This window comes from Orycteropus afer, unplaced genomic scaffold (assembly GCF_000298275.1).
Source record: "Orycteropus afer afer isolate SDZICR_OR568_19922 unplaced genomic scaffold, OryAfe1.0 scaffold00114, whole genome shotgun sequence".
NCBI classification, from domain to species: Eukaryota; Metazoa; Chordata; class Mammalia; order Tubulidentata; family Orycteropodidae; genus Orycteropus; species Orycteropus afer.
Window position 1 is genome coordinate 4,923,856 of NW_006921701.1, and position 26,409 is coordinate 4,950,264.

The 26,409-nt window shown below is 39.9% G+C and overlaps 1 protein-coding gene across 1 annotated transcript in view; it reads right to left on the reverse strand.

Moving 5' to 3' along the window:
- HGD (homogentisate 1,2-dioxygenase) overlaps positions 1 to 22,118 on the reverse strand; it is a 68,245-nt gene extending 46,127 nt beyond the window's left edge. The window contains exons 1-6 of the mRNA XM_007943880.2: positions 21,979 to 22,118; positions 20,092 to 20,215; positions 18,710 to 18,798; positions 14,111 to 14,216; positions 2,697 to 2,756; positions 212 to 303 (exon numbers count right to left, since the gene is read on the reverse strand). Coding sequence (XP_007942071.2) covers positions 212 to 303; positions 2,697 to 2,756; positions 14,111 to 14,216; positions 18,710 to 18,798; positions 20,092 to 20,215; positions 21,979 to 22,118 — 611 coding nt within the window. The remainder of the gene's footprint in view (positions 1 to 211; positions 304 to 2,696; positions 2,757 to 14,110; positions 14,217 to 18,709; positions 18,799 to 20,091; positions 20,216 to 21,978) is intronic.
- Between the last annotated feature and the right edge of the window lie 4,291 nt (positions 22,119 to 26,409).

The following is a 26,409-nucleotide window of genomic DNA, read 5'->3' on the forward strand; positions in this document are numbered from 1 at the left end:
ATACTCCTTTATCATCATGAAAAATATATATCAACATTATGCTAGGGGAAAATAAAACAATAAAAACACCATCTGTCTGTTTATCTATCTATCTATCTATCTATCTATCTATCCATACACTTGATTTTGCAAGAGCAAGACCTGGCCTTCAACCTTTGGTCAACATGTCTTGGGGAATGGGACTGTCCTGTCCCTGCACTGGGACACTTACCTGTTCCCCATGGAAGTGTTGCAGAGGAAAATGTGGATGGCAAGCCCATTGTTAGATCTGATGTCTCCAGCTCCACACAAGGTGTGCAGGCCCTAGGAGAGACCGTGTACAAGAGGGAAGGGTGAATGTGAATAGTGTCACAGAGGCCAGCCCTCCCTCTGGTCCCTGAGAGTCAGAGTTCCACCAGGATCCTCCTTGTGGGACCAATAGGACATTTGGAATCCAGGCTGCCTCTAGGGAACCTGGAATTTATTGACTTATATTTGTCAGGTAGAATTCACACTAGTTGTCAGCCACAGCCCTAAATCTAGATAGTTTCAATGGTTACACCAAATTACCTTGCAGTGTGTTAATTCATACTTGGCATTTTATCAGTCTGATGCTTAAGAACTACCCAAAGGAGAGATTCTGAGGGAGGTAATATCAGGCACCTAGGAGGTTTGGGGAGGAATTTTGCAGTATTAGGGGTCAGTTACCCAAGCCGAACCTGTTCTGCTGAGTTGATTCCAACTCATAGAGACCCTATACAACAGAGTGGAACTGCTCAATAGGGCTTCAAAGGAGCTCTGGTGGTGTAGTGTGTAAGGCAGTTGGCTGCTAACCAGAAGGTCAGCAGTTCAAACTCACCAGCTGCTCTACAGAAGAAAGATGAGGCAATCTACTTCTGTAAAGATTTCTAGACTTGGAAATCCAATGGAAGTCATTATGAATTGAAATCAACTTGATGGCAGTTAGGTGGGCTATAAGGTTTCAAAGGCTATAATTTTTACAGAAACAGACTGCCACATATTTTTCCTTAAAGAGGCTAGTAGGTTTGAATCACTAACTCTTTTTGGTTTACTAAAGTCAAGTTCTTTAACCACTGAGCCACCAGGGCATGCTTACTCTCACTGCCGTTGAGTCAGATCTGACTCATGGTGACCCCTCCTCGGGTTTCCAAGGCAGTATCACTATAGAAGTAGATTTCCCAACCTTCCTTCTGAGGAGTGTCTGGTGGGTTTGAATCACCAGGCTTCTGGTTAGCAATCAAATGCCTTATGCACTATGCTACCAGTTAATGCCCCTCAGATACACCCCATCATGTGGACACTCTCTGCTTTTGAATAGGGCTAGTCCTAATCTCTCCAGACTAGGGCAGAGAAAAATATTCTGACTATAATTCTACATGCTGTATGATCAGATTATCCACATCTAAGAAACCTTAACACACCAGCCTTCTCAAAACAGCCATCGTCTCCAATCCTGCAGATGGAGAGTTCACAAGAAGGGAGGGGTCTCTGCTCCTTCAGATAGTCCTAACTCACGCAAGGTGGGGGACTTTTACTTACAGAAGTCAACATAGCACTTAAAGCTGAAAAGAACTCAAAGATGATCCAAACAATTTGGTCTATGGCTAGATACCTGGATTCTCTCTAAGTAAACCATGAGCTGAGGTTGCTCTTTAGAACCCTCCACTGGCCTCTTTGAGTTCCATGTCCCCTCTTCTCTTCTCCACATACTCCTTGCTCTGGAAACAGGTATCCTAACACTCCAACAACACTTGTGATTACTACCAAGCAGACCTTCTAATTAGCTTGTGCTCACTGAAGTGGCTACCTTGAGTTGATGCTATTCTAGCCCAGGGGTCCATTTCAGGTGTCCATGAGCTTTTAATGAAATGTGTATATACACATTTCATTAATCTCTGATTGAAAGTTTTCATTTCCTTCCATTAATATGAATACAGGCAACAAACAACAGTACTATTAGCAATGCCTATAACCTCGTAATTGATAGAAATCATAGATCTTTTTGTATCATATTGTAGTTGTTCCATCTAGCTGCAAATATCATTTATCCCCAGTCCTACTTCTAATAGTCATGGCTATTAGATCTGTTTCTAAATCAGAGCATCCCTGCCTCATGGGGTTTCCAAGGTTGTAATCTTTATAGAAGCCCACTGCCACCTCTTTTTCTCACAAGCAGCTGGTGGGTTCAAATCGCCAACCTTTCAGTTAGCCGCTGAATGCTTAACCACCTCTCCTTAGATCTGTTCATAGATCTTGTTATTTAGTATATTAATAAGGAAGCACAAATATATTACAAACCAAACCAAACTTGTCCTTTTACTACTTTGATAATTGTATTTCAATATAGTTAATGTGTTTGTAATTTTATGTAATTTATGCATTTAAAAATACAGGCTTCACCAGAATATCAAAGGAATCCATGGAGTGAGAAAAGTTAAGAGCCCCTGTTCTAGCCAAAAGCAAATAACTTGAGATGTTCTGTTTCTACTGGCTTTGCTGAGATGTTGTAAGGAGCTCCTAAGTGCCCTTTATCATATGGTGCTTATAAGTAAGATGCCGTTCAGCCAGCCACCAAAGCATACCAGGGGGTTTTGTCCCCATGCTTCCCTTTGAGGGTGATTCTGCTTGGTACTCAACCCACAAATGGTTGGATCCCTCGCAGAAGAGAAGAGGGCAGTGGGAAGGTATGGACTTACACTCACAAAGTCCACTTTCTTCTGAGATGCTTTTGGAATCTCAAATGGTTTCCATCTGAGCTGTGAAAAAAGAAAAAAGCATACACACATGCAGGGAAATGATTCCATAAGGGGATACCACAGAACTTCTAAATAAATAGCATCAATTACACAGAGGAAGAAGCATAGTTGCTCTCTTGGTGGGGCTCTGACTACTTGTGATTTTGTTATTTTGAAAGTAATAATTACCCATCATTTCTTTAGAAAGGCTATGTTGAGGTGTGTGTGTGTGTATGTGTGTGTGTGTGTGTGTGGCACATGTGTATGTATTTAAACCTATATGTATATAAACCATCTTTATTCCTTAGCCTTTTAAATTTAAAAATAAAAATTAATAATCCTTCTATTTATTACTTCCTCTTTCAGAAGATGTTTGTTTCTTTTAACATTTTGCTCAGCAGATCTGTGAGTTATGACTGACATCGCTTTTCATGTTATTTATAATCAGCCCCCTTTCCCAGCATGCCAGCCTCTCTGTGTGGGCTCCTGACACAGGAGGGGAAGGTTCTGTTCCTACTTCCAGCCCTTAGAGTTTTGAATTATTCCTTAAGAGAAAGAAAAAGCCCCCATCAGAGATTGGATTTGGTAAATGCAGTACTGGGCTCAGACGCTTCATCAAACCCTGTGTTTATCCCCAGGTTGCTTGGTGGTTCAGTTTAAATCACAACAATCTTTAATTTAATAAGGAGATGATCTAAGGAAGCAGGCAGAGAAATCAGCAGGTTTGGGCCCTACTAGAAATGCCAGCCTGTTGTTGTTGTTATGTGCCATCGAGTTGCACCTGACTCATAGTGACCCCTCCTTGGGGTTCCAAGGCAGTATCACTACGGAAGTAGATTGCCCAACCTTCCTTCCGAGGAATGGCTGGTGGGTTTGAACCACCAGCCTTCTGTTTAGCAGTCAAGTGCCTTAGGCACTATGCTACCAGAGCTCCCATAGAAATGTCAGCCTAGCACTCATTAATCAACTTGGCAGCTGGCTTGACCCAGCTGCTTGGCAGCTGAGAAGCCTAGCAGCCTGAAGACACATCTTTTGGAGTGAGCCTGGTTCCATCGGCTGTGGCCCCTGGTGAAGACAGGCAGGGCTTCTGTCAGGTGATGGAGCTCAGCTCATTCTGTACTTCAGTGAGGGAGCCAGAAGGGAAAGGAAGCAGCAGATGGGACAGTGGCTCTGGGATTATTCTGCCCGTTTGACACACACACACAGAGGCGGCAGCCTTTATTTCTTAAAAGCAAAGCAAGGATATCACATTCTCGGACTATTTAGAAAGGATATAAAAAATTGATTTGAAAAACATTGTTAAAATTATACTCCAGAAGGAAGAAAAAACTTCAGGATTAATTCTATTAAGGATGAAGTTTCCCAGGGAAGGTAGGGAAAACTAAGAGCAAAGGCTTTGTTGTTGTTAGATGCTATCGATTTTGACTCATGGCAACCCCATGTGTGCAGAGTTGAACTATTCTACAGGGTTTTCAAGACTGTGACCTTACAAAGCAGATGGCCAGACCTGTCTTCCAAGATGCCTCTGAGTGGGTTTGAACTGCCAACATTTTGGCTAATAGTTGAGTGCTTAACCATTTGCACCACCAAAGGACTCTGAACAAGAACCTAAGAAGGAGTTTCTTGTCCTCAGCAGTACTGACGTTTTGTGCCAGATTATTCTTTGTTGTACGGGGATTTTCTGTCCATTGTAGTATGTTTAATAGCATCCCTAAACTCTACCCACTAAATTCCAGTAACACACCCAAATTACAACCACAAGTGTCTTCACACATTGCAAAATGTCACTTGGGAGGCAAACTTCACCTGGTTGAGGACCACTGACTTAGAAAGATATTTCCCTGACTTCAGGAAAGGCCACAGGTAGGTGTGGTGATTAAGGTTATGTGTCAACTTGGCTGGGCCTGGTTGAGTGGCTGGGCAGCTGGATGTAGTATTTCCCATGATGATACTGGTAATCAACTCCATGGTGAACTCTACTGTGAGCAGCTGAGTAGCTGCTTTAGGGATGTGGTCTTCTTCCTGTATGTAAGGAGAAGCTTTGGGAATAGGCTTCAGATTTTTGGTACGTTTGGACCCTGCATATAACTGAGTCTTCATTCATGTTTCCTGCGAATCTTAGGACTGTCTCTGGACTTGAACTATTGTCCTGACATGTTGCTTGATAATTTTGGGACTGTGCCATTTTATTTGTCAACCTAGGGTTTGTCAGCCTCAGCAGTCACCAGCTGCCTGAGTTAGGAGAAGCCTTCAGCTCCTGTGGACCAGGAACAAGAGGCAGAGCTAATGCCCAAGGTTGAGAAGATTTCACCCAGCCCCTAGAGCTGGCACTTTGAACTTGGACTTCTAGTCTCCTAAACTGTAAGAGAATAAATCCTTGTTTGTTAATGCTATCCATTTGTGGTATTTTCTGTTAGAGTGGCACTAGGGAACCAAAACAGCAAATATTTTGGGATTTTTGAGGGCAGGTTCTAGTCTACTGCTAACCATTACCTGCTGCTTCTCTATATAATAGCAGTGCAGAGTTTGTACAACCAAGGAAGATTGTCTGAAAGATATTTGCTAGGCTCTTAGTTCCAAGAAGAGTCATCCTTCTAGATTTCCCAATGGAAGGGAAGGGATTTAAGTATCAGATCAGTGATTGGCTGGACAAACTTTTAGCTCTATCCAGAAATTCTGGAGAGTCTTTAAGACATAAGACAAAAGTAAGTCAGAAAGTGTGAAGGTGGGTTCCAGGCATCAGTGTAGTATAAAAGCTCTCCAGGTGATTCTAATGTCCAGCTAATGTTTGAGAATCATCACATCCATGAGAGAAATTCTGTGATTCTTGGATTGTTGGACCCAGAATCATATTCATGTTTAGTAAAATCTATCCAATCAACCAACCAACTAATCAACTAAATCATGGCATTCTGAGCCAGATCTGTCAGTGGCAATGCCACATATAGTAGCAAGAACATTCAAATAATACAAGTCTAAGGATTTATAAATATAATATAAAAAAAGAGAGGGGAAAGGAAAAAAGAAAAAGAGAGAGAGAGATACTCCAGTAGCAGGGGTAGCACTCTCTGATATATTGCACTGAGGACAGCACCTTTGTATATACCCTGGAATTAAAATACCTGATGTGGATAGAAATAAAGCCCTGGTTACTAGAGAAGTTCATCTTCTATGGGTGGGAAAGACTGAAACAAAGAAACTGATAGGTTAGCCAGATTTGCTTGTTGGTTTTTTAAGGTCTTTTTCAAGGTCTGTAGACATTAAACCTCAAGTCATGAGGACAGAGCCTGGGGTTGTAGGTGGAAGGACATCCACATAATAATGTAGGGTGTGTGCCTTGAATAGGGCCTATATGTTGGATGAGACAATGATTTTGAAGAACCTTCTCTAATGTGATATATAGATAGATATAGATAGATAATATAGATATAGATGATATAGATAGATATGGATATAGATATAGATATAGATATAGATATAGATATATCTGGAGGAACGCTGGTGGTGTAGTGCCTAAGGCATTTGACTGCTAACCAGAAGGCTTGTGGTTCAAACCCACCAGCTACTCCTTGGAAGGAAGGTTGGGCAATCTACTTCTGTAGTGATACCACTTTTAAAACCCAAGGAGGAGTTACTATGAGTCAGATCCGAATCCACGGCAGTGAGTTTGGTTTTTTGTTTGTTTGTTTATATCTGGTGGTGCAGAACCTAAAGCATTTGACTGCTAACAAGAATGTTGGCAGTTCAAACCCACCAGCCACTCCATGGAAGGAAGATGGGGCAATCTACTTCTTTAAAGATTTACCACCTCAGAAAACCAATGGGGATTGCTATGAGTCAGAATTGTCTCAATGGCTCTGGAGTTTACACACACACACACACACACACATATTCCCTTCAAATGACAGAGATGCTATATTGAGAGAGGTAATTTATCTGTTGGGATTGATGGCAGATTTTACAGGTTTATCATGAAGGACAGGTATATATAGATTCAGTGTATCATGGAAGACAATAAAGACTCCAAAGTGGTTGTAATAAAATCCAACAAGAGAAAGCTAGCTTTTGATCCTCAGGCAAGAGATTTTGGTCAGGAACTCTGATGTGATTGTCTAGGTGAATGTGAGGAGGGTGATCTGGGAAGAGAATAAACAGGAATAGTTCATGGAATGAAGGGTAGGAAAATTTCCTGCTAAGGCCAGATGCTCAGCTTAATTGCAAGCTGTGGAAATGTTTTCTTGTAATGTGGTCTATAAGATCATGCCAAGTTTTGGGCTAAAGTTATTTGGGTAAAGTTATACCTACACAGCAAGTGTCATTTCCTAGTGCCAGAAGGCAAGGGGTTGAAGAAGCACAGCATGAACTAGTGTTGACAAGGCATGGGAGCTTTGCAAAGGGTAGAGGTGAAGTGAGAGAAGATTCTAGGATTGAGAGGGTTGGAGTCTAGGAGAAATTGGGGAAAGGGAACTTAAAAAGAAAGTTGCTGTAGGCCATATTCTGGACACTCTAATGTTTCCTGGAGAAATAAGTAAAGAGTGGAGTAATTTTCAGTTACTTTTGATTACTGGCAGGCTGGGACCTCAGAACTTATTTATTTACATATATGTATAAAGAAAAAGACAGGAAAGAAACCAAAGCATTAGAAATGGTTAACTATGCATTGGTGAGATTATTGGCACTGAAACTTTTGTGTAAGTATTGAAGAAAATTTGTATGAATTTTTTTGGATATATTATGGTTGTTTGATAATAGGGAATAAATATTTCCAATAGAATGATCTGGGCAGGAAGAATTGCAAAGGGGTAAGGATTAAACCGGGGTGACACAGTGGGTTTAGATTACTTTCTTAAGAAGTTTGGCTGACTAGAAGAGGCTTGGGCAGAAGCTTAAAGAGGTAAGAAACCCAAGATAAAAGATAGCAATACCTGAACAGTTTGACAAACTAGGCAGCAAATGCTCTGTAAGCGTGAGATGTTTTGATACATTTTGTGCATTTACATGTCCTGGAGACAGAAGGAATATTAAGATAGACTCTTTAATTAGCCTTGAAGTGTTTATCACTTGGTCCAAATTACATTGGTTGAGAATTAAGAGGTAATTTTCTCAGCTGAGACCTAAACTAGGTCAAGAATCTGATTCTTCAACAATCAAGTGGTTAGGGATGTGGTAATAAGATAAATAAATTTTGAAGGACTCTGATCTCTAAAGAAGAATGCCGATTCATGAATGCTAATAAAATCATGGTTGAAATAGGATATGGATTTGTTCATTAAATTCTAGGATTCCAGACGTTAGAGAAAGATACATGATGAACAAAAGTAGATATATTTCTTATGTGGATATTAATAGCAGTTCCAACGCATAGTGACCCCTCCTTGGGTTTCCGAGGTGGTATCTCTACTGAAGTAGATTGGCCAGTCATCCTTCCGATTTTGGATTTTTGACTCTTACGTGAGATATTAATAGCTGGAACTTGTTATGATCATAGGCTGAATTTAAATACACTGAAAAGAGTCTGCAGTAATGCTTAGATGATTAATTATAATATACACAAAAGAAAGTGAAGATTTTGGGGATATCCCTTTGATGGTTAATTTTATGTGTCAATATGGGTAGGCTACAATGTCTGTTTTTTGGCCAAGCACTGGTCCATATGTTGTGATTAACATTTAAAATCAGTTGACTTTAAGTAAAGGAGATCACTCTGGATAGTGTGGGTGAGCCTCATCCAATCAGTTGAAGTCCTTACGAGCAAAAACAGGTTTCCCAGAAGAGGAAGGAATTTTGTATCAAAACTATAAGACTGTAATACAGAAATTTTGCCTGAATTTCTACTTGCCAGCCTGCCCTATATATGTTAAAGTCAACACTTCAGCATCAATTCCTGCTTGAGTTCCAGCCTGCCGATCTGCCCTATAGATTTCAAACTTGCCAGCCTACATGATTATATGACCCAATTCCTTAAAATAAGTCAAATTTTTCAAAAAATAAGTATACACACACACACATATACTATGTGTACATAAATGTGTACCTGTGTGTGTGTGTGTATAATATGTAGTTGTTGTTAGGTGCCACTGAGCCAGTTCTGACTCTTAGCAACCTCATGCACAACAGAAAAAAACACTGCCTGGTCCTGTGCCATCCTCACAATCCTTGCTATGTTTGATCCCACTGTTTGCAGCCACTGTGTCAATCCATCTCATTGAGGGTCTTCACCTTTTTCACGGACCCTCTACTTTACCAAGAATGATATTCTTCTCCAGGGACTAGTCACTCCCAGCAACATGACCAAAATACGAGAGGTGAAATCTTGCTATCCTCGTTTCTAAGGAGCATTCTGGCTGTACTTCATCTAAGCCAGGTTTGTTCTGGCAGTCTACGGCATAGTCAATATTCCTTGCAAACACTGTAATTCAAAAGCGTCAATTCTCCTTTGGTCTTCCTTATTCATTGTCCAGCTTTCACATGCATATGAGACTATTGAAAATAGCATGGCTTGGGTTAGGTATCCTTAGTCTTTAAGTTGACATCTTTGCTCTTTAACACTTTAAAGGATTCTTTTGCAGCAGATATGCCCAGTGCAGTACATTGTTTGCTTTCTTGACTGCTGCTTCCATGGGCATTGATTGTGGATCCAAGTAAAATGAAATCTTTAAGAACTTCAATCTTTTCTCCATTTATTATGGTGCTGCTTATTGGTCCATTTGGAAGATGTATTGTTTCTTTTTCATGTTGAGGTGTAATCCATACTGAAGGCTGTAGTTTTTGATCTTCTTCAGCAAGTGTTTCAAGTCATCTTTACTTTCAGCAAGCAAGGTTGTGTCATCTGGATATTGCAGGTTATTAATAAGCCTTCTTCCAATACTGATCCTGTGTTCTTCATATGGTCCAGACTCTTGGATTATTTGTTCAGCATACAGATTGAATAAGTATGGTGAAAGGAAACAACTCTGACACACATCTTTCCTGATTTTAAACCATGTAATAACTATCCCTTGTTCTGTTTGAACAAGTGCCTCTTCGTCTATGTACAAGTTGCTCATTATCTCAATTAAGTGTTCTGCAATTCCCATTCTTTGCAATGTTATCCATAATTTGCTATGATCTACACGTTAAATGCCTTTACACAGCCAATAAAACACAAACAAAACCAAACCATCATTATCATATTCTCTGCTTTCAGCAAAGAGTCATCTGTCATCAGCAATGATATCTCTCATTACAAGTCCTTTCCTGAATCCAGTTTGTATTTCTGGCTGTTACTTATCAATATACTGCTGTAACTATCTTTTAATGATCTTAAGCAAAATTTTACTTGCATGTGATATTTATATTGTTTGATAATTTCTTCATTCTATTAGATCACCTTTCTTTGGGATGGGCACAAATATAGATCTCTTCCAGTCAGTTGGCCACACACTTGTCTTCCAAATATCTTGGCATAGACAAGTAAGTACCTCCAATGTTGCATCCATTTTTTGAAACATCTCAATTGGTATCCTGTCAATTACTGGAGCCTTGTATCTCATCAGTGCACCTTGGACTTCCTCCTTCAATACTATCATTTCTTGATCATATGCTACTTCTGAAATGGTTGAACATCAAGCAATTCTTTTTGGTGCTGTAACACTTTGTACTCCTTCAATCTTTTCTTGATGCTCCCTGCATTTTCCATATTTTGCCTATAGAATGCTTCAATAGTGCAACTTGAAACTTGAATTTCAAGCCATATTTTCCAAGTATCAATCCTTCTTTGTTTCCAACTTTTGCATTTCAATCACCAGTGATAATCATTGCATCTGATTGCATTTTTGCTCAATTTCAAACTGTTGGTACAAATCTTCAGTTTCTTCAACTTGAATAATAGTCATATTAACTGGCCTTTCTTGTAAGCCTATTGACATTAACCTACCATTAACAGCATTGTACTTTAGCATAGATCTTAAAATATTCTTTTTGACTACGAATGAGACACCATTTCACTTCAATTTGTTATTCCTGGCATAGTAGACCATATAATTGCCTGATTCAAAATGGCCAATACCAGTCCATTTCTGCTCAGTAATGCCTAGGATATTGATTTTTATTTTATGCATTCCATTTGATTTTTCTTCTTCTTCTTCTTCTTTTTTTTTTTTTTACAATTTCCAGTTATCTAGATCCATACTTTGTACATTGCATATTCTGATTATTAATGGATGTTTATAGCCACTTTTTCTCATTTTGAGTCATGCCACATCAGCAAATGAAAGTCCCAAAAGCTTTACTTCATCCATGTCATTAAGGTCAACTCTACTTTGAGGAGGCAACTCTTCCCCAGTTGTATTTTGAGTGCCTTCCAACTTGAGTGATTCATCTTTCGGCACTATATCAAACAATATTCTATTGCTATTCATCAGGGTTTTAGTGGCCAATTTTTTCAGAAGTAGATCACCACAACCTTATTCCTAGTTTGTCTTAGTCTGGAAACTCTCCTGAAACTGGTCCACCATAGGTAATCCTGTTGGTATTTGAAATACCAATGGCATAGCTTTCTGTATCACATCAACATATAAGCCACTACACCAAGACAAACTGACAGATGAGTGGTGGATGTATAATATATACACACGTATTCTCCTATTGGTTCTGTTTCTCTGGAGGATCTTGACTTATACTGTCCCAAGTCTTCCTGGAGGTGGGGAGCATCAAGGATGATGATGATGATAGCATATCCCATGATGTCTTCTTGAAGACTGAATGGTAGACTGCAGGAAACAATATACAATTCTCAGATCTTCCCAAAGACAATGTGGTTGCTTGATGTTTTGGTTACCTCTAGTGCTGCTCTGACAGAAATACCACAGATGGATGGCTTTAATAAACAGGGGTTTATTCTCTTACACTGTTCTCACCTTCTAGATCAAGGATTAACATCCTCTGATCTGTAAGCTCATGTATTTCTATAGTTTTTCTGGCACAGGTATTCCACCAACGTACTTGCTCTTCCTTTATAGTTTTGGTTAGAAAAGAACAGCTGTTCGTTTTTTGTCAGTTGGTGAATAACCAAGAGCCTGAGTTCCACTTTGAAAGGTGATAGATAGGTAGAGCCAAAAGCTGGCAATAGACCAGGGCCACAGACAGCAATGGTTATTAAGAGGTGATGCTTGTGTGATTGCTTCTCACTTTAGAGCCCTCAGGTAGTTGTTGATTTGACTGTATTCCTTCTGGCCCTTCCTGAGCCAGTCTGTGTATCATTTACAATATCACCCTAAATATAATTTTCTCAGACTTTGTTGGTGAGATTCTAGAGTACTTATATTCAAAGAGGTAATGAAGGAGGAAAAGTGGTTTACACAGATTGCTGTGGTTAATTAATGAAGTATAATATTAGAGCTGGGAGCTCTGGTAGCATAGTGGCTAAGGCACTTGACTGCTAACCAGAAGGCAGGCGGTTCAAACCCACCAGCCACTCCTCGGAAGGAAGGTTGGGCAATCCTACTTCCGTAGTGATACTGCCTCAGAAACCCAAGGAGGGGTCGCTATGAGTCGGGGCCGACTCGACGGCAAACAACAACAACAACAACAATATTAGAAAGAGATATTAACTTGTCAAGAGGGTGGAAATGAAAGACAAAAGGATAGATTTCATAAGAACAGTCTGGGCATGTGTGTCAGACTGGCATTCACAGAGGCCTGATCTAGTGCTGAGCCACATCTGTCCAATGTGTGTGAGTACAAGGTCACAAATGAGCAGGGAATATATTAGAGAAGACATCCATTTGGTGGCCATCATATAGGAAATGCTTGAGGATTTTAAAACAGGAGAAATGTGAAATGTTGAAAGAGAAATGTAAAGCAAGGTCAGAATAGTAATCCAGGGAGGATGATGGAAACAAGCAGTAGGGAGGAAGCAGGAACTTTTGATTCAGCTGTTTTGAAGGACTGAAGCATGGAATGATAGTCTGTATTTCATCTCACTCCTCTTCCTCTTTGACTCAGCAAGGCATTTTGTGTGGGGTACAACTTGCACAAACAACCTGGTAATCCTGTCTTCATCCCATCCTTGAGTCTCATCTGGGCTCCAAACTTCATCCCATTTCATCACTTTCTCTCCCCGACTCTGGGGTTAAAAATAAGGGGTAGGTGGGACTGGTTAGGGAATATCTGGTTGACCATCTACTCATCTCATAAAAGGCCGTATATCACTCAAGTACAAATACAAGTGTCTACTCTTTCTCTGAGAATCTGGTTGACTCCTAAATGAGTTGCATCTCAAACTCTCCAGGTTCTCTCTCTTAAAGTTGTGGTTATACTCCTTTGTTTTTGATTAATGAATATATTTGACTCTTTGATAACAGGATTTCCTCTTCCATCAGAAAATATGAAAGATGGTATCTGTGCTTTTTGTAGGATTCCTGATCAGGCTAAATGTCAATTAGATATTTAATACACACTAGGTCAACAACAACAACAACAGGTCTGGGAAGTAGAAAGCATTTTTAGATTACAATAAGGTTCCTAATTTATTTTTTCAGATGGCACAGGGAATCCTCACCTAAGTTTCCAACAATTCTCTCAAGTAGAGCCAAATCTCATGTTGTACAAATGAACAGAGTGGTTGTAAAACCAACAAGTTGAAAATTAAGTACAAATATATCTCTGAAAATCTCTTAAATCACCCATAAATTATAGCATACATGTTTGTATGTGTGCTACCCAATATGATAATTCTGATGTACACTAAATTTGAGAACTCCTGAGATGACTAAAGGAAGGATTACAGGAAAAGTCCATAGTCATTGGTCTGTTTCAATACTGCAAGCCCCACATATAATAATACTGACACCCAGAGGAAAAGCCCACTCATCACTAGACCAAGAGAAGGAAACTTCTAGGCAGAGAATGGAGTTCCTAGGTCTGAAGAGAATGTGACAGCAATCTGTCACCACAATTAGACTTACAGCTGTGACAACAAGCTTCTCATCCCTACACCAGAGGCATCTTTACAATGTGTCAGTATTAAATGCATTTTGTTTGTTTGTTTGTTTAAATACTCTGTGGTAAGTTTAGGTTTAAAAAACTCATGGGCATCTTCACAATCCTATATAATATCCATTAACCCAACTCACCTGGATACTCACCTGGATACTCTTATCAAGACTAAATCACTCCCGTGCTTTCCTAGGTACCATTAAGCTAGAAAGACACAAGCTTACACACACACACACACACACACAATTTCAAAATTCTCATCCAAATTCAGGCAAAAGAACAGACACACTTTAGCATTTATTTTTAAAAGTTGTCTAATTTATCTAAGATCCAGGCCTGATTTATATATATTCAAGGCATTGGATATGTAGTATACCTAATTCACAGGACCTGGTTACCTGGTTAGGATCAGGATCAACTTCATCCCAGTTATGAGTGACATGGCCTTGGTCAATGGATTCAAAGGGCTTGTGAGAAACTGAGGGCAGGATCCTGTATAACCAGCTGTGGAAAAAAGGACACACAAGATTTAGGGTGATGTTGTAAGTGATACACAGACTGGCTCAGGAAGGGCCAGCAGGAATACAGTCAAGTCAACAACTACCTGAGGGCTCTAAAGTGAGAAGCAATGACACAAGCATCACCTCTTAATAACCATTGCTGTCCATAGTCCTGGCCTATTGCCAGCTTTTGGCTCTATCGATCACCTTCCAAACTGGAGCTCGGGCTCTTGGTTATTCACCTGCTGACAAAAAATGAACAACTGTTCTTTTCCAACCAAAACTATAAAGGAAGGGGAAGTACATTGGTGGAATACCTGTGCCAGAAAGACCACAGAAATATATGAGCTTACATATCAGAGGATGTTAATCTTTGATCTAGAAGGTGAGGATGGTGAATTCTATGTAGAGTAAAAGAATTATTTGTTTTTGTTATTTCTGAAATATAATTTTCCTTCTTTAAATTATAAAAGTAAACACACCAATGGTAAAAATAATTCAAGAAATTTAAAAAAAGTCCTGAATGTAAACATCTCCTCAGGGCTACTCCTTGAAGGCATCAGAGTTTAAGAGTCTTCTTATAAATCTGGTCAGATATCTTCAATGTATATAAAAACAAAATCGCCAAATCGTCATAACACTTTATCTCTTGCCTACAATGTGTGAGAGTGCTATAGAGCAGAACTAGACTCCACAGTGTTTCCAACGGCTGATTTGTTTGGAAGGAGATTGCCAGGCTTTTCTTCAGAGGCCCTTTGGGTGGATTCAAACCTCCAACCTTTAGGCTAGCAGTCAAGCATATGAAACATTGGGGCTTCTAAAAAATAGTATCTCATTTTTATTATTTTGTATTTCCTTTAAGAATAAGGTTGAGAATCTTTTCATTTGTTTAATGGCCCTTAGCAATTTTTCTATGAATTACTTATAGATGTACCTTGCCCTTTTCCTATTGAGTCATTTGCCTTTTTGTTATTAATTTGTAAGAGGTTTAGGAAAGTCATACTTCTTTACTCCCAAATTACAAGAATATGTACCCATGTTTTCTTTTAGCACACTTACAATTCTTTTTTTTTTTTTTTTTAAAGTACCATCTGTACTTCTCATGGCCTGAGCCAAAGGTCTCCCTGCACAGGACGACAATCCCAGGTCTCAGGAAGGAAATACTTGAAGAGGAAGACTTTAAAAAGGAACCTGCAGGATACTAGGGAGAGAAACTTCCTGATGATGAGAGGGACACTGAGACTCATTAAGCAGGATCCAAGTCTTTCTAGAAACAATTATCCTGACAGGGTCCAAAAGGAAGAGGAACCCTGCTTCTGTTAAGGGAAGACAACACTTGCTTTGGGAACTCTGGTAGCATAGTGGCTAAGGCACTTGACTGCTAACCAGAAGGCTGGTGGTTCAAACCCAACAGCCATTCCTCGGAAGGAAGATGGGGCAATCTACTTCCGTAGTGATAATGCCTTGGAAACCCAAGGAGGGGTCACTATGAGTCGGGGCTGACTCAATGGCACACAACAACAACAACACACTTGCTTTAACAGACTTTCAGGCTTTGACTAGCTAAAGCCCAAGGACAGTTCATCTCAGGGGGTGAAGTTGACTTGGGCCCAACACCGAGTCATTTGAGGTGTCAGAGAATTAGATTTGTTTGGCTCCTATTTATTCTACCAATTCTCATGACGTGACTTCAGATCTTTGACTTATGTCAAGGATAAACAGAGTCTTTCCAGTTTCCAGTAGTACATGGGGTTGAGAGCATGTGTGCGTATCTTAGAACAAGTTGTGTGATATTGAGCAAGTTAGTAAGCATTCTTGATTCCTGCATTCCTCATCCTTATCTCCTAGGATTGTTTGAGGATTCAGAGAGTTTACATAGTAGGGGCTCATGTATTTAGATGCCTGTGGAATTGCTGCACTCCCCTTCAATCATCTGAGTTTTTATCATGGTCTAGATTTTCCACTTGACTCTGTAACCTGACTCTCACCTTTGCAAGAAACAAGAGATCAGCTAACTACTATGTTAAAAATTAATCCCTGATAAAAGACAATTTTGTGGTGGCCCTGCCTTTATGATTTAAATGAGTGGCAACTAACTACAAGAATTTCAGACTGGCCCACCTACAGATAGGGCTGGACCCATCTTGTCACTGGGGATTTTGAGCACTTTTACAAAATTCTTATGGAAACCTTTGGAGAGTTCTAAACAGATGGGTGAGCCATGGCTAGTGTCCCTTGTTTTTTTTAGCTGAGTCTATAAAACTCCCCAGGAAGTTCTACATTGCCCTGGACAGAGATTTAATTCGATTCAGGGAGCAGTGCCAGTTTCTTAATGAAATGCCAACAGCTCCTTCTCAGCCTCCTGGAACAGAGCTCAGCTCCCGCTGGCTGAAGATATTGCGGAATGACGGGGGCAGGCAGGAGAGTCTGGAGTCCAGGTGTCCCTTTAGTAGATGGGCCATAAAGTCAAGAGTATAGTCATAGAAGCCAAGTTGCCACAAATTAGAATGGACAGGAGTTGTCTTGTCTGTGTGCACACTTTATTTTGACTATTTAGACTTGTAGAATTAATCCCTGACTTTGCTATATATGGGGCACTTTCTCTATCCTTTCTTCCCTCCACACACATATCTATTGAGAAAAAATATTGATACTGGCATTGTCACACAGCTCCTGCCATATCTTTCATTCAGCTCACAGACAACCTCCTAGGGGTACCTTGGTATTGAGGCACACCCTTGGTTATGTGGCAATAATGATTATGATTATAATGATGACTCACATTAATTAAACACTTGCTATATTCCAGGCAATGTCCTAAGAATTTTATACACACTCTGTTTTATTGTTGTTGAAAGTATATGCAGTAGAACATGCATAAATTCAACAATCTCTATATGCACAATTTAGTCATATTGATTATATTCTTCAAGTTGTGCAAGCATTCTCACCCTCCTTTTCCAAATCCATCCTCCCCTATTAACTCACTGTTCCCTAGGTTTCCTATCTGACCTTTCAAGTTGCTGCTGTCAATTTGATACCATATAGATTGTTCTTCAAAAAAACACAATGTTAAAGGCAAACATTCTTTACTAAATAAGCTAATTTACTCTTGGGTTTAAAGAAGTCTTTAGGAGCTATACTTGGTTTAAAGTTTGAAGATTATCTCAGGGCAAGAATTTTGGAGGCTCATCCAGCATCGATGGTGCCTTCATTTTTTCTTTTAATCCTTATCACATCTCTGAAGTGGGTACTATTATTATCTCTATTTTACAAATGAGGGACCAGGGAGTCTGAGAGTGTAGAAGACTTGCCCAAAGTCACACAGCTAGAGAGAGAAGGAGCCAAGATTTAAATCCAAGGGACCTGACACTAAAATGTGTGTCACTAAAGGGAGCAATCTTTTTCATTTGTGTGGTCAACTGTGCTACTGTACTCACTATCTCATTTGCTTCTCAGGGAGCCCTGTGGAAATAAATCCAGCCCCACCTACTAAGCAGTACAAGAAGATCACCTGCCTTCCTCCCTAAGCCCCCAATGGTAGCAGCAGCTTTCTTCACAGATCATCTAGCCTGAAATTCTTACAATGAGGCATGATTTGTTTAAATCACAACACCTTCTCTATCCAACTTGCCCCACAGGAGCTAATCAAGGGAACGAGTTCACTGACATGGCTTGGAGGATTACAGCAAACATGGAACATTACGTACTGTGCTAATAAATGTCCTGGTTTTCCAGAGAAGGCAAATTCCAGAGAGGACAAACCTTATTAATTCAAACCACAAGGGGCCTTAATACATGACTTTTCAACTACACAAGCTTGGATTATCTAATATTTTCCTGCAAAGCACATGATGCCTCCAGTCAGTTGAGGAAGACATTGTTTTGAATCTTCTATAATTTGAGTTGATCATTACTTAAAAAAAAAAGAGTAAACAAAAAACCAGCACTCAACTGGACAGTCCTTAGAGCAAAGACAGACTATTTGAAATGTTTTCTTATGTACAGGTGAGAATTTGTGAATGAAACTGAACATTCACGTTTTCTAGGCCATGTACAATTGCTTCCTGTCCTTTCTTCCACCAATTACTGGGGACATGGACCACAAAGGTACGTTTCATTCCATTTTTTCCAGCCTCTCTGACCACGGCCCCAAAACAGAGCCTATGAGAAGTGGGATCTTGGGCAGGCCCGGGAGACTACGGCCCATCCATAGGAAACCACTGCCATTGAGTTGACTCTGACTCATAGCGACACTTCAGGACAGAGTAGAACTGGCCCACAGGGTTTCCAAGGCTATAAATCTTTACAGAAGTAGACTGCCTCATCTTTCTCCTATGGAGTGGCTGGTGGGCTTGAACTACCAACCATTTAGTTAGCAGTCAAATGCTTTAATCTCTACACCACCAGAGCTCCTTTCCATTCATGAGAGGCAGGCATTAGTTCCTGGTCATCGCCCCCAGAGTCTGCAGGTCAGAAATAATTTAATTTTTGTACCTTCTCTTATTGGAGCTCCTTGGACAAGTGAAAGCTGATCCTGAGAGCTGCTCAGCATACAAGTTGTAGGGGCAGACCTGAGGATTATTCTAAAACAAAAGGAAGCAGTAAATAACATCACTCCAAATAGAAAAACATCCCACATCCCCACCAAACTCATTGGGGGAATCTTGCCTAAGCTAGGGATGCTCTGGGCCACTGTAGCTGTAATGCCCCATGCATTGGTGTTGGGGCACTACAATGAGGGGTCATGTCAAGAGTCCCTTGATATGGGAGGTCCCACACAAGAAAGGAGAGTTAGCTGCTCATCCTCTATCACCAAAACCAAAGCCAAAACCACTGCCATCAAGTCAATTCTGACTCATAGTCCTATAAGACAGAGTAGAACTGCCCCATAGGGTTTCCAAGGCTATACATCTTTATGGAAGCAGACTGCCTTATCTTTCTCCCATGGAGTGGTAGATGGGTTCAAACCTCCAATCTCTTGATTAACAGCCTTAACCTTAACCACTGTGCTACCAAAGCTCCTTGACCATCATAAGCCCACATATATTTCTTGTAACAACTTTTTAAGTGATTTATTTTCTCTGATTATAAAAGTGATACTTGCTTATTATAGAAAATTTATAAAATATATAGGATATCACTCATTATCTCACAACCCAGAAATAATTCAATGCTAACATATTGGTATATTTCCTTCCATTCTTATTACCCCAAATGGGAATCCTATGTTATATGTAATCCTGTAATCAGGCCTTTTATTTATTTTTTTTAAAGGAAATACTGTATCACACACATTTTTTAAAGCCATGAAATATTCTCAAAAAAATGTTGAATTTTTTTTTTTTTTTCAATTTGCTATTGTAACCAACATTAGTATGACCGTCTTTGCACATAGAGTTTTTTTTAAGGACCTAATTATTTTCTTATAACTGTCATATCATATGCTGTTAAAGGGAACGACAAGAAAGCCCCATTAGCCCTGGACCTTAAGGATCCTCCTGGAAGTTCTACAGTTAGTCTTACTATTTGGTGTTAAGTGTTTTTTTTTTGTTGTTGTTGTTGTTATATGCTGTCGAGTCGGACCCAAATCATAGCAACCCCTGCTTGGGTTGCCAAGGCAGTATCACTACAGAAGTATATTGCCCAACCTTCCTTCTGAGGAGTGGTTGGTGGGTTTGAACTGCCAACCTTCTGGTTAGCAGTCAAGTGCCTTAGGCACTATGCTACTATCAATTGTCTTGACAGCTGGTAAAACTCCTACACAGTTAGCAGGTTAAATTACAAGAGCCATGGTAGGTGGAGGTGCTTCGGACTGACGGTAGTCATCCAGGTCTGTGGTTCAGAGCTCTATAAACTAACATTCTATTCACTCATACCTGTCCTTCTGGCAGGGCACCTGGGCAGCGAGGGTCCTCCGAGGCACACTCGTTCCCGAATCCTGAAATGTACTGCATGTGACAAAGACACAAATGCCACCCAATTAATGAGATTTGAAGAATGCTTCACAACAGTAGTCTATGAAGGCAAGAATTTCTATATGGACATATTTCTGTATGGTTTTCCATGTATAATATCTGTGCCATGTCTTGGCATGTGAACCATCTAGGAAAGACAATATGCTCTGTGTGAATTTAAAACACTGCCAATTAATTGGGAAAATATTGATGGATATTTTGTAGACTTCTTCACCCTTAGCTGTAGTTGGTTGATTTATGGCCTTTCCCTCAATTACCCCATCCCAGAACAGGGCTTTTAATACTGGTTGCATCAGGGAATGCTTGAGAGGGGAGAAGGCTTAGGCAACACCTCGATTCCAAGTCAGCAGAATCTTCCTGGGCCTAAATTGTGACCTCTCTGATCTCGAGGCTTCACTCCTTCTCCATACTTTGAAACAAGCAACTGCGAAGAGATTTATGGATTCAACCTGACAGAAAAACCCTTAAGAGAAACCTCTCCAAACTAGCCTGGAAGCAGGCAGAAGTCCCTTGTACATAAACTACTAGTATTTGTATGGATGCATGAGAACAAAGGTATTTCAAAATACGGGTGACACCTTAGAATCTGTCCACAATGGCATCTACTCTGATTGCAATCTTACTTTACACCCAGACAAAAAAGTAAGGGTGTTGCTCAACAAGGTAAATTATAGGAGCCTCTGAAACTCATCCTTGTATGCTTAATACACCTTAACAGTGAGTTCTTATTCACTCTCTAGCTCTCTGCTGGCCTCTAAATTCCATGAAGACTGTGATTACTGAAGTCTCTATGCACCCCGTGCCTGGCTCATAGAAGGTATTCAGTAGAGATGTTAACTGATTTAGAGCCAATTCTACTATGAGTGTACCCATGCTGCTGTAAATGGGGCGTTAGAATCCCCTTTTCTCTAATCTCTAATCTAAATAATTATCCACCTTTCTCTCTCTTTCTCACACACACACACACACACACACAAAACCCACAATCATTTTCTCCTTATTTAAAAATAAGGAGTTGCTAAATTAAATCTGATTCATGGCAACCCCATGTGTGTCAGAGCAGAAATGTGCACCAAAGGATTTTCAATGGCCAGTTATTTGAAAGTAGATCCCTAAAGTGTTCTTCCGAGGCAATTTGGGTGAACTGGAACAGGCACCCTTTCAGACAGTAGCCGGAGGCTTAACCATTTGCACCATCCAGGGACTCCTTGTCTCACTATAGTTGTTCCTAACAGTTGTTTTAGCTCTTATTCCAATGGAAAGACAGCCCAGAATGATGGGAGTACAGCCTCGTTCAGTGAGTAAAATGCCACCATATGAACACATCTCTTTAAGAGATGGAAGAAGGATGAGAGTGGGTGGAGGGTCGGCACTCCAGAGTTCTCAGCAGCTTGGAGAAGGATGAGCCTGATGCGCGTGCCTGGATGTAGGAGTGACGATCAGGCAAACAGCTGTCTATATTTGGAAGGAATATTAAATGTGAAATGTTATGACCTAGAAAGCAATGGAAGTGAAATTATTCTTTTTGCCTTCAGATACAGTTTTTTTTTTTTTTTAAATCTATCAGCACCAAAAAAAAAAAAAAAATGGAGTTATATTACATACAGATTGGTTAACAGCAGCGGCAAGCAGTTTGAAATGATTTATGTGGGGAAATGGCAGAGAACACCCAGCATACTGACCTTCCACTGAAAGCAATTTTCTTCTCTCAAAATGAACCTCATGCTCGCCATCAACAGGATTGAATTTGAATTGCTGAGAAATGGCAATGCCCCCAAATTGTATTACATTTTGTGAAATGGAATATAGACTAGGATGTGACAGGAGCCACTAAGAATTACAGTGCCTTCATTTTGTTCAACTGCCGCACTGTTTGTCTCTGCAAGAGTGGTTTGATTGCGGATGAATATAGCTGAGCTGACAGGCATAGGTGGATGTACTACTCATTAACCTTCCCCATTCTTTGCAATTACTGGCCTCAGAACAAAATCCAGGGTTAGATATGTTTTTAGAACAATGAAAAAAGACTTCGTCTAAATGGGTCTGAAGAATTTGACTCAGACTGTGCTTTAAAAAATAGAAAAGAAAGTAGAAAGAACAGCTGGTGTTTTGGAATGGAGCCACCCAAAACTGGGAGAAGTGTGAGTTCTGAATTGGTTTCTTGATCTTAGCGGCAGTACATTGGCTGAAGGCTAGGGTGGAGACTGGAAACTGCTGAATCACTATTAAACCACTTCTTTCCTTAATCTACTGAGAGAAAAATTACTGATGTATTTAGTGGAGCTTTAAAATTCCATGTCCCTCAGAGCTGAAGGTATCTGAATTAAGGAAGCATTATTCTGTCCCTGGTTTCATAGCACTTGGAGCTCAAGGACATTCAACCTAGCTGGTTCAGTGACTGTAAAAATATACTCACAGAAAAAGATGAATAAATAAACAACACTAAGCAAGTGTATTTGTATGTTTTCTTCAGAGTAGATTTCTGAATAATTTCATCAAAAATAAAAATATGAATTCATTTCTTTCCAAGAGAGGATTATATGTACCTTTTCCAAATGAAGGGACAAATTACTGAGCTCCATGTGACTTCAGAACCATCAGTTCTTTGGCAGCTTGCTAGTATTTCATTCTTACCTGGTCTCTAGGATACAATTTGTTTGTCAGAGTAGTTTCATGAAGTGATTTCTCCTGACTGATTCTAGGCAACACCCTGATTGGATGAACAGATGATGTACATCACTTCCTCTTTTATTTTAATTTGATATTGAGTATTTTATTTTATTGAGTTTTGGTGTAAGTTTACACAGCAAGTTAGGATCTCATTTGACAATTACCACACAAATTGAGCTCTGGTAGCATATAGTGCCTAAGGCACTTGACTACTAACCAGAAGGCTGGAGGTTCAAACCCACCAACCACTCCTCAGAAGAAAGATGGGGCAATCTACTTCCATAGTGATACTGCCTTGGAAACTCAAGGAGGGGTCGCTATGAGTCGGATCCGACTGGACGGCACATAACAACAACAACATTGGTTACATTTATCACGACGTTCAACATTTTCTTTGTTCTGTTTGTTCCTTTCAAGTCCTCTAGTTTCCCTACCCCCTTATCTTCTCATCTTTGCTTCTGTGTAATTGTTGGTATCATACTGATGGTTTTTAAGCAGGGCACAGAACTTATGGGTAATAGCCTTTATTTTGTATGCCACTCTGCTATTTCACTGAAGGGTGATCTCAGAGGATATCCTTGGGTCAGGGTTAAAGAGAGTTCAGGGTGAGAATCAAACTATTCTAGTTTGTCTGGCTTTTTTCAGAAAAATAAGAATTTGAGTTCTGTTCCACAATTTTCTCCCATTCTATCTGAGACCTCTGCTGTGATTCTGGTCAGAAGGGTCAGTGGTGGTAGCCAGGCACCATCTAGTTCTTCTGGTCTCAGGGTAGATGTAGTTGTGACTCGTGTAGACTTATTTCTTCTCTGAGCTTTTGGTTACCTTGTTACTGTTTTGCTCCTGGTAAGATACCCATAGTTGTATCTTAGATGGCTGCTCACAAGCTTTTAAAACCCCAGATGCCACTCTGTCAATAGGATGCAGATCATAATTTTTGTGAACTACGTTATGCCACCACCATTTATCTGTCAGTTTATCTTACTGGGGTGGCTTGCATGTTTCAGTAATGCTGGAAGCTATGTCACCAGGATTCAAATACCAGCAGGGCCACCTGTGGTGACCAGGTTTCAGTAGAGCTCTCAGACTAAGACAGATTAGGAAAAAGGATGTGGCCAGATCCACTTCTGGGGGGAAAAAATGGGTGGTGGTGGGACACTGAAAACCTATGGATAGCAGGGAAACGTCTTATATAGTGCTGGAAGAGGAGCCCTTCAGGTTGGAAGGCATTCAAAATACTCCTCAGAGTAGAATCTACCTTAGTGATGTGGATGGAGTAAAGCTTTCTGGGCCTTCATTTGCTGATGTGACATGACTCAAAATAAGAAGAAACAGGTGTAAACATCCACTAATAATTGGAACATGGAATGTATGGACTATGAATCTAGAAAAAATGGAAGTTGTCAATAGTGAAATTAAATGATAAAGACTGATATCCTAGGCATTAAGGAGCTGAAATGGGCTGGTATTGGCCATTTTGAATCAGACAATCATATGGTCTATTATGCCAGCAAAAATTAAAGAGGAATTGTGTCACTTTACAGTCAAAAAGAATATTTCAAAATCTATCCTTAAGTACAATGCTGTCAGTGATAGGATAATATCCATACACTTACAAGGAAGATCAGTTAATACACTGTTATTCAAATTTATATACCAACCACTAAAGCAAAAGATGAAGAAATTGAAGATTTTTACCAACTTTTATAGTCTGAAATTGACCAAACATGTAACCAAGATGTGTTGATAAGTACTGGTGATTGGACTGGAAAAATCTGTAAACAAGGAAAATGCATCAGTACTTGGAAAATATGGACTTGGTGATAGAAATGATGCTGAAGATCACATGATAGGATTTTGCATGGCCAACGACTTATTCATTGCAAATACCTTTTCTAAACAACAAAAATATTGTATATATGTGGACCTCACCACATGGAAGACACAGGAATCAAATAGACAACATCTATGAAAAAAGGCAATGGAGCAGCTCAATATCATCAGTCAAAATAAGGCGAGGGACCAGCTCTGAATCAGACCATCAATTGCTCATATGCAAATTTAAGTTGAAGCTGCAGAGAATTAAAACAAGTCTATGGGAGCCAAAACATGACCTTGATTGTATCCCACCTGAATTTAGAGACCATCTGAAGAATAGATTTGATGCACTGAACACCAGTGGTTGAAGACCAGATGAGTCATGGGGTGAAATCAAGAACGTCATACATGAAGAACACAAAAGGTCATTAAAAACACAAGAAAGGACTACTGGCAAATTAACAAAGGAAAAGAGGGAGCGAATACAAATAACATGAATAAGAAATGAATTGAGCAACACCACAACAGAACCAACAGAAATAAAAGGTTAATATCAGGATACTATGAAGAACTAGGGAGCTCTGGTAGCATAGTGCCTAATGCTAATTAGAAGGCTGGAGGTTCAAACCCACTAGCCACTCCCAATAGATATATAAATCAAAGATTATTAGTGGTTACCAGGGATAGGAGAGAGGGGGAAAAGGGAAGCCTTTGTTTGCAGGGCATTGAGTTTATGCTAATAGTGATAGAATATTTTGGAAAAGGATAGCAACAATGGTGGCACAACATGAAAAATGTCATCAATGTCCCTGAGCTGTAATTGTGGAAGTTGTTATGTTGGTGAATATCTTGTTGTGTATGTTTTCACCACAATAAAAGTGAAAAAAAAAATCAGTACGATTTCTTCCCAGAAACTCTAGAGGACAGGAGACAATGGAGTGACATATATTTAAAAACTGAATGAAAACAATTTCTAACCAAGAATTTTTTATCCAGCAAAGTTGTCATTCAAAAATGAGGAGGAAATTAAGACATTTCCAAACAATCAAAAGTTCTGGGAATTTGCCACTATAAGACCAGCTTGCAAGTATTACTCAAGAGAGTTCTCCAAATGGAAAGGCAAGAGTGTTAAATAAATACTTGTATCTATAGACAGGGAATAAATAAATAATGAGAGAGAGAGAGATCTCCAAAAAATGCAACAACATGGGCAATCATAAGGACTGTTGTTGTTGTTATGTGCCATCGAGTCACACTTGACTCATAGCGACCCTTCCTTGGGTTTCCGAGGCAGTGTCACTAAGGAAGCAGATTGTCCAACCTTCCTTCCGAGATCATAAGGACTAAGTATATGATATTTTCTGGGAATAAACTCAATAATTAAACCCTGCAAACAATACATATCAAAACAAGTTTGTTCTGAAACAAATTTGTAAGAAACAAGCACAAAGAAAACTTACTGAATGTGGGTGTATATTGATGTTAATGGAGACATACCAACAGAAATGAGGGAGTGTTCTGGTTACCTAGTGCTGCTCTGTCAAGAATATACCACAAATGGGATGGCCTTAACAAACAGGAGTTTATTCTTACAATATGGAGGCTTTAAGTCTAAGTTCAAAGTGCCAGGCCCTAGGGGCTGGGTGAAAGCCCCTCAAGCTTGGGGTCCAGCTCTGCCTCCTGCTCCTGGCCCACTGAAGCTAGAGGCATTTCTTCACTCAGACAGCTGCTGGC